Source organism: Triticum aestivum, chromosome 1B, assembly GCF_018294505.1.
Source record: "Triticum aestivum cultivar Chinese Spring chromosome 1B, IWGSC CS RefSeq v2.1, whole genome shotgun sequence".
Taxonomy (NCBI): Eukaryota; Viridiplantae; Streptophyta; class Magnoliopsida; order Poales; family Poaceae; genus Triticum; species Triticum aestivum.
The window spans coordinates 616066562-616075653 of record NC_057795.1 but is presented as its reverse complement, the minus strand read 5'-3'; the positions used below and the strand labels follow the sequence as shown (position 1 = coordinate 616075653).

The 9092-nt window shown below is 49.7% G+C and overlaps 1 protein-coding gene across 1 annotated transcript; it reads right to left on the bottom strand.

Annotated features, from left to right (window-relative positions):
- Nucleotides 1–456: 456 nt before the first annotated feature.
- On the bottom strand, nucleotides 457–3071 carry LOC543015 (endoglucanase 3). Its single transcript, XM_044561449.1, has 6 exons — nucleotides 2646–3071; nucleotides 2351–2557; nucleotides 2027–2227; nucleotides 1858–1950; nucleotides 1207–1644; nucleotides 457–1084 (listed from the first exon to the last, which is right to left on the bottom strand). Exons 1-6 carry the CDS (start codon nucleotides 2865–2867, stop codon nucleotides 752–754), a joined length of 1494 nt encoding a protein of 497 aa, XP_044417384.1. The 5' UTR covers nucleotides 2868–3071; the 3' UTR covers nucleotides 457–751.
- Between the last annotated feature and the right edge of the window lie 6021 nt (nucleotides 3072–9092).

Genomic DNA, 9092 nt, shown 5'->3' with positions numbered 1-9092 from the left:
ACTACCTCCATGCTGGTTTATTGGTCCTCTTCGTATTTTGTGTCAAACCTTGATCTTAAATTGAACTAACAAAATAGTATTAAAAGAAAATGAATATGGCGCGACGTCACGGCAGAGCATCTACAACTGGGCAATTGTGCTAGGAGGTACAACGAGTCGTCATTGCCATGTGGATCACACAAGAGATCACCGCTATGTTTCAGTTATTCGGTTGTACACCTCGTCCATCTTGACCGCTCCTCTGGCTATGTATGGTTGTTGTCTTCCCGGTGGGCGCTACTCTCGTCTGTTAAGCGTCACCAATTTTTAATTAGAGGAGTACAATGTCACCTAAAACCTGCGAGATTTGTAGCCATTGACCGGTCTTACGATGATAACCTCTAGTGTGTGTATGCTTTACAGTGCAACAGACCAAATCAAACAGAGCTGCACATTACAGACACCGCAACCGGCCAGTTGATTTCAGAATGACACAAAGACTTGATTTCACAATGAGTTGCGAGTTGCAACAACGACGGCAGCAGTACATACATGAACCACAGTTGGGCGTACATACTTAGCAGCACTTGTACTCAACGGAACACCTAAAGTAGTAAGTAAGTAGTAGGAAGGATAAATCAAGACCCACTAGCGCGTGCGTGCCCTTGTTTTGCTTGCACTGCACTGGGATCTCCGGATCACTTCACGGCAATCAATTAGATCACCGGAACAATCAAGGCAACGAAGAATCTCATCTCGGGACCCTAGATTTTTAGAGCTGGCCGGAGGAGTGCGCGAGGTAAGCGAGCGCTCCGACGAGCGGCGCGTTGATGTAGGTGGCCGGCTCCGAGTGCTCGTAGTCGCTGCGCTGGTCCGGGAACTGGTCGTTCTGGTTGGGCCCGCCCACGACGGCGCCGACGTGCACGTTCGGGTTGGCCGCGCCGGAGTAGAGCCCCGTGAACCCCTGCGAGCACCCGATCTTCCCCGGGTGCGCCGCCACGGACGGCAGCGAGGAGGCCCGGTGGTGGAGCTTCTTCGGGTACCTGGCGCCGTACCCCACCATGTACGACATGCCCATCGGGTTGCTCCCCAGCAAGTAGTCAACCTACAGGAATGAGAAACAAACGGCATGATGATCTGCTCTGCTCTGCAGCTCTGCTGTTGACGACGACGACGACGATGATGGATTGATGGAGAAGCAATGCAATGCAAGAAGCTGAGACGGACCTGGCGCCTGGCGATGGCGCGGAGGCGCTGGGGCGTGACGGCGACGCCGCCACAGGAGACGCTCTTCTTGGCGGAGACGAGGTACTTGGCGTAGGTGAGCAGGAGGAAGGAGCTGGAGGTGACGTACTGCATGTTGCTGTCGCTGAGCTTGAAGAGGAGGCCGCCCCGGGTGTAGGTGGTCTGGTCGGTGGGGGTGCCGGGCACCATGGAGCATATGAAGCTGTCGGCGTGGGACTTGTACTCCTGCAGCGCGCCCACCTTCTGCACCAGGAAGGACTTGGAGAGGAGGATCCGGGCGCCGGCGTGCTTGTTGTCCCACCCGAAGGTGTTGTCCTGCTCGTCGGCGCCGAGCAGCTGGCCGTTCACCTTGATGTAGCTGAGGTAGACGGGGCTCTTGGTCGCCCGGTGTAGCCATGCGGCGCCCCATAGCAGCTCGTCCTGTGTCGATTCATTTATCGGGCCCATTAAACAAACGGCACGAGACGAGAGGGAGGAAAAGCAGACGAGACGACGGCGAGCATAGGGCAGAGCGCATGCATGCCGCTGGCGCCCATGCTCGCTCGCTCACAGGTCTGTGGAGCCAGCCAATGGAGGAAAAGCAGCGCAGAGCAAGAAAAAAGACAATAGTGGTGCAGCAGCTGGGACCAATACCTGGTATCCGGAGCAGGAGCAGTAGTAGGGGCAGACGTAGGACGAGAGCTTGGCGCTGTACACGCCCCTGTGCTTGTCAGCGAACTCGAACACCTACGCGGAACAGAGCAGCTGACAAAGATGCAGCAGAGGCAACGGTGGATGTGGTGTGTAGACAGTGGGGTGGTACCCTCTTGGCCCTGGCGACGAGGCGGCTGGAGTAGGCCGGGTCGGACTTGCGGAAGACGAGGGAGGCCGCGGCGAGCGCGGCGGCGGTCTCGGCGGCGACGTCGGAGCCGGGGGTGCTGGGGTCGACCTTGTACACGGTGCGCGGCGTGTCCATGTCCTCCGGCCGCTCCCAGCACGCGTGGTCCTTGCCCGCGTCCCCAACCTAGCGACAGTCGGTCACGCTCACAGTGAGTTGAGGAGTGGTCCGGTCCACATGGCTTTGTACTTTGCGGCGAGGAACACCAGCCCCATGCATCAATCAACAGTGCCGGAACGAGGGACGGACCTGGACGTAGACGGTGTCGGGGTGGGCGGTGGCCTTGAGGAGGTAGTCGGCGCCCCAGCGGACGGCGTCCCGGGCGTGCTGCAGCTCGCCCTTCATCATGCCGCCGAACTCCAGCACGCTCCACGCCAGCATCGTCGAGCTGAACGCCAGCGGGAACCCGAACTTGACGTTGTCGCCGGCGTCGTAGTACCCGCCGGTCAAATCCACCTGAAAACAGCCAGCCAGCATGTCAGCCATCGAACACAATGCCATGCAATGCAGAGGAAATGCAGCAAGAAGGGCCGGAGGTGCTCGCCTTGACGGAGGAGCCGTCGGAGAGGCCGGAGCTCCGGCGCCAGGACACGCGCTGAGACGGCGGCAGCCGGCCGGACCTCTGGCCCTCGAAGAAGAGGATGGACTTGGTGAGGGCGTCCCGGTAGTCGTGCTTGGCGGGGCCGTGGTGCGGCAGGGCGGCGGCATTGCGGAGAAGCAGGCCAGCCAGGGCCAGCAGGAGGCAGCAGCGGAGGATGGCAGCCATGGGCGAGCGAGCGAACAACTGTGCGCCGTGTGTGTGCAGGGGAGAGAAGAACCGGAGCAGAGCGCTAGTGCTGGTTAACTACCGGCTACCGGCTACCGGCCACCTCTCCTCTCTGCCCTGCTCTGCGCCTCTGCCATTGTAGTTGGCACTCGAGCGCTGCTTTTAAAGACCGGCCATGGTTTTTTTTTCAGCGAGATGCGAGCTCGTTCACATGGCAGTGCCAAGTGGGAGCTGAGGCTTTGATAAACAAATGGCGCTGCTTCCATTACTAGTGTAGTGATGGTTTTGCTTCTATGGTGAAAGGAATACTGGCGTTTTCAGATCATTTTGGGCTCAAGAAGACATCGTTTTAGAGAAGTTCAGTTTTCTCTGCGAGATGTGGGCTCGTTCACATGGCAATGTCCGGTGCGGGATGGGCCAAATGGCTCTACTTCCATTAGTGGTACTGGTTTCGCTCTTATGGCGAAAGAAACAGTGCTAGCGTTTTCAGATCATTTTGGCGCAGGAAGACATGATCCAAAGATGGCGTGTTTCAACTTATGGCACTGTGGCAGCGCTAGTACGTAAATACTCTACATTACTCAAGGCTCACTAATACTAGTACACACCACTTTGAGTAGCTAGTTTCCCGCTTCTCTCCTTCACTCGGGATTATTTAATTCCAAAATGCTGGGAAAATATGCTCATGTGCTTAGTTTGGGGAGCTGCTGCATCGATAGCACTCACCAAAATATTACAACAAATCATCAAGAATAAGTCTGCTCTTATCTAAACAATAATCACTGCTATGCTACCAGTATGAGTCCGTACGAATCAAAGATGCGTGCATGAGGTCATTCCACGGTCTAGCAGTGCCACCGTGTTGCCCCAAGTCTTGCGTGCGTGCAGGAAGGACAAGATTTCCGTTCTAACCTTTTATGCTAACAAAATCCCGAACTGGCCTTGTTTAGAAAAAGATCTGATTTTTTTTTATCAGGCCTAGCGTCCAGCTTACACGGGTGGCACCTGACCCGTTGACCGGCCGGCGTGGCAAAGGTCCAAACACCAAGCACCTTGGCGTCTCGCCCTGCTAATTGAATCGAACGCGCGCAGGCCCAACCCACCCAGTCCCGTCTCCTTCCTGGCACCGCCCGAAGCAAAGAGGGTCTCTCCCTCACACCAAATCACCCCTTAATCTATTCCATCCTCCACTCAAATTCATGGATCTGAGCCCCCCAAACATCCTCGAGGTATTCTCCCCCATTTCCTCCAATTTGTTTTGGTTAGAATATCTCCTTTTGGTTGCATTATTCAACATTGGATGATGTTAGATGAGTATTTTTTTTTTGTTTTAGGAATTTTTGTGTGGTTCTTAGATGGTGTAGATGATTTGTAGATAGTAGATGATGGGTTGTTGAATACGTATGCAATTATATTTCTGCTTTTTTTCATATGTAGATCGTCCTATTGTTGGCATACTTTTTTTGCAAAAGAGATGATGAAATTTGATGGTTGTGTGTGACATGATTTGTTAGAGAGATTGGTTTGGATACTCTAGATGATACCCCCTCCATTCATAAATGTAGGGTGTATAGTTTTTGGCACAGAAATTAAAGAACGCACATGAAGGGAAAACTTCACAAGTTTTGGGCGAGATTACACCTAACTAATTGACATGAAAAAATAGAGGAGCTTCCCTAATATAAGGAAATGTAATCAAATCCCTAAAAACATTATCTAGACAAGTGGTGCAACGCAATACACCTTATATTTCGGATTTTTTTCTCAAAAATCTATACACATGACATCAAGTAACGGAGGGAGTATGTATTTGCATATGATGAAATTTTGCATATGGTTGTATGTGACACTATATTATTTTAGACTTTTTTTATTGAAAGATGATGTGCGTATTTTTGAGGAGAATGATGTGTGCATATAGGAAAAGGAATGCATAACATGGAGAAGCAAATTGTATTGTTTGATATTGTTCATATACTTATAGATCATGTTATGATTTGTTTGGTCGGATGGCGGATCCTGATGGACCTTGGTATGACAGATTAATCAAGGAGTTCGACAAGAGCATCATGCTCGGGCCATTGAGAACCTCGAATTACCTATCAATTGCAAAGGTTAGGAGCAAAGGCTTTTACTGTCACCTTGAATTACCTTCACATCCTAGACCTTTACAACGATAGTGGTATACTTCATGGCCATAAGGCACAGATGCTGAGTGGGACCCCTTCACAACATTCATGAAGTTATTAAACTAAGCATTCAACAGAGGATCTCATATCCAAAATAATGTTTCGGACCCTACACATACCAAGGTTCATCCATATCCCCGAGAACTAGGGGTCTACTCACACATGGAGACAACAAACATCATGACAAGGGTGATGGCAAACATGGATGGGTGATTCGGATAACACACAAGATGATCCACTAGGGTTCTTGATGTTACGATGGTAAGGATCTGGATGAGGATGACGATGCCGGTGGCGAGGATGGTGATGATGATGTCAGTGGTGATGATGTTGTAGGCCCCTCGGGCGTGAGGAAGAAGATGCGGCTCTTCTCCTTGCCAGTCCCTCCTCCGGATGAACTCTAGAGGCTAGGGCTCTGCCTTCTGGACGAGTTCCTGGTCTCTCTGAGCGTCTGATCCCCGCTCTAATTTCATGGGGTGGAATTAGTCGATCTGGCGACAGCGTTGGCACTTCATACGGCCGCCCATGCGAGCGGGCGCAGTTGCATGGAACACCATCTTTTGCTCTAGAAGCATGGTGATGATTTCCTCTTTAACCTTCCTGCTTGATCCTTTTATGGTAGGTGATTATCAGTTCAAATAGGTGATTCCACCGCCATTCTGGGGGTTTCTTCCATATTCTGTTAAATGGTCCAAAAGGCATTACCTGAGAGATTATCAACAAAAAGAGGTGCGCGAACACGATAAAATTCTATAAATCCTACCATGTAGGCACAAAATACTTAGTAAAATTATCAAATAAATTGGACTCATCAATGACCCATGAACCATTCCCAGTTGTCTTGGTGCTGAAAATGCCACTGGAAACACATCGTCGTTGGAGGAGTGCGTGACTACTACCACTAGTATGCCCTTGTATCTGTCGATCAAGAAGGTGCCATCTAGAGACAAGACCGGACGACAATGCTCGAATGCCCGCCACACATTACCCATAACTCTAGAAGGCACGGTGGAACACTGTCGATATCATCGACCACATAATGCATGCCCGGGTTCCTACGTGCAATCGTTGCCAACAACCTCGGGAGGTGGTTGTATGCTTCTTCGTAATCACCATACAACATCCTAATAGCATTTGCCTTGGCCTTCCATGTCTTCCCATACTTGACTTCATAACCAAATTGCTTTTTGACCATCCGCATGAGAAACTTCACTTTGACAGTGGGATCAACGACTATGTCATTCATAAATTTGTATCTGAGATACTCAGACGTGAGCTGACGGTGTGTCTTACGAAGTCGTTTTGATGTTGGTTTGCACCTATGAGTGGCTACACAACCTTTTAACACCCTTTCTTTAGTTTCTTCAAGCTTTCTTGCATGAACTGTCCATGGGCATCCTTCTTGCTCACACTTCATGGTGTAACGCAACTTTTTGGCGGAGTGCTCAACATAATATGGCCTATGGTTTCGAATGGCATAGTCAAACAACAAAACCTTCACCCCAGCCAAACTTAGGAACTTCACTCCTTTCTTCAAATAAGCATTCTCATCCTCGTTCTCCTCCCTTGGTTCGCCTGGATCCAGGCATGGTGTTGGATCAATTGTCATTATTCTCAAGCACCATCAACCACTACAGGAATCAACTTATTCGTCGTCCGCCATGGCAGACGACAAAGGCACCAAAAGCGGACGGCAAAGCTCTTTGTTGTCCGCCACCGACGGCAAACTTGCCCGGCAAAGAGAGTGACAGTAAACAGGTTCTTTGCCGCCTGCTTCCGCAAAGCGGACGACAAAGGACCTTTACCGTAAGTGGCAGACGACAAAGAACATGGACGGCACAAACCATGTGTTAGCCACATTAGGTGGCTAATAGCAGCCTTTGTCGTCCGTCAACTGACAACAAAGCTGCACAACCCTTTGTCGTCTGCTTTGTGACGCTGGCAGACGCGTCAGCAGACCCAGCCGTTTGTCGTCTGCCATGAACGGCAAACTGACCAAATGGGTCAGCTCCCAGGTTGTGTAGGTTGCTGCCACGTGGCTTCTTTACCGTCGGCGGCAGACGACAAAGGTCCCTTTGCCGTCGGCGGCGGACGGCAAAGTGCCTGTATTGTTGCTGTTTTTTCTGTTTTCTGTTATATCCCTGCATTTTCAAAAGATATATATGATATATAGTTTTTCAACATCAAACATAGCCCAGGTATCAAACATCTAGCAGTCCATCAATGCAACAGAACACATAGGGTATTAAACGATCCAATGCATACATAGTTTCACGGAGTTCATCCATATATACATACATAGTTTCACATTGTTCATCAATACAAATGAAAACAAGAACTAAACACTAACCGTCTGAAGGAATATGCCCTAGAGGCAATAATAAAGTTGTTATTTATATTTCCTTATATCATGATAAATGTTTATTATTCATGATAGAATTGTATTAACCGGAAACTTAGTACATGTGTGAATACATAGACAAAACAAAGTGTCCCTATTATGCCTCTACTTGACTAGCTCATTAATCAAAGATGGTTATGTTTCCTGGCCATAGGCATGTGTTGTGATTTGACGAATGGGGTCACATCATTAGAGAATGATGTGATGGACAAGACACATCCATTAGCTTAGCACAATGATCGATAAGTTTTATTGCTATTGCTTTCTTCATGACTTATACATGTTCCTCTGACTATGAGATTATGCAACTCTCGAATACCAGAGGAACACCTTGTGTGCTATCAAACGTCACAACGTAACTTGGTGATTATAAAGATGCTCTATAGGTGTCTCCGAAGGTGTTTGTTGGGTTGGCATAGATCGAGAATAGGATTTGTCACTCCGTGTATCGGAGAGGTATCTCTGGGCCCTCTCGGTAATGCTCATCACTATAAGCCTCACAAGCAATGAGATTAATGAGTTAGTTGCGGGATGAAGCATTACAGAATGAGTAAAGAGACTTGCTGGTAATGAGATTGAACTAGGTATGATGATACTGACGATCGAATCTCGGGCAAGTAACATACCGATGACAAAGGGAACAACGTATGTTGTTGTGCGGTTTGACCGATAAAGATCTTCATAGAATATGTAGGAGCCAATATGAGCATCCAGATTCCGCTATTGGTTATTGACCAGAGATGTGTCTCGGTCATGTCTACATAGTTCTCGAACCCGTAGGGTCCGCACGCTTAACGTTCGATGAGGATTTGTATTATGAGATATGTGTTTTTGATGAGTGAAGTTTGTCCAAAGTCCCGGATGAGATCACGGACATGACAAGGAGTCTTGAAATGGTCGAGAGGTAAAGACTGATATATTTTAAGGTGGTATTCAGACACTGGAAGGGTTCCGGAGTGTATCGTTTACAAACTGGAGTATCAGAAGGGTTACCGGACCCCCCCCCCCCCCCGTGGAAGACATGGGCCATATGGGCCATGGGAGGGAGGCTAACCAACCTACAAGGGGCTAGTACGCCCCCCACAAGGGAGGAGGCCGAATTGGACTAGGTAAAGGGGGCGCCACCCCCTTTCCTTCTCCTACTCCCTCTCCTTCCCCCTTTCCACCTTCGTAAGAAGGAAAAAAGAGGGGGGGAATCCTACTAGGAGTGGAATCCTAGTAGGACTCCCTCCTCCCTTGGCGCGCCCTTGGTGGCCGGCCTCCTCCTCTCTCCTTTATATACGGGGGCAGGGGGCACCCCAAAGGCACAACATTGTCTTAGCCGTGTGCGGTGCCCCCCTCCACCGTTTACTCCTCTGATAGTATCATCGTAGTGCTTAGGCGAAGCCCTGCACAGATCACATCATCAACACCATCATCACGCTATCGTGATGACGAAACTCTCCCTCGACTCTCTGCTGGATCAAGAGTTTGAGGAACGTCATCGAGCTGAACGTGTGCTGAACTTGGAGGTGCCGTACGTTCGGTGCTAGATCAGTTGGATCGTGAAGATGTTCGACTACATCAACCACATTAACAAAATACTTCCTCTTTCGGTCTACGAGGTTACATGGACACACTCTCACCCTCCCGTTG

What these genes read in the sequence shown, in the direction of transcription:
- LOC543015 (XM_044561449.1), bottom strand. Translation starts at nt 2,867, where the DNA reads ATGGCTGCCATCCTCCGCTGCTGCCTCCTGCTGGCCCTGGCTGGCCTG. An exon ending in TCGTCGCCAGGGCCAAGAGG is followed by an intron (nt 1,951 to 2,026) that starts GTACCACCCCAC and finishes TGTTCCGCGTAG; the next exon opens with GTGTTCGAGTTCGCTGACAA. An exon ending in GCGCCATCGCCAGGCGCCAG is followed by an intron (nt 1,085 to 1,206) that starts GTCCGTCTCAGC and finishes TCATTCCTGTAG; the next exon opens with GTTGACTACTTGCTGGGGAG.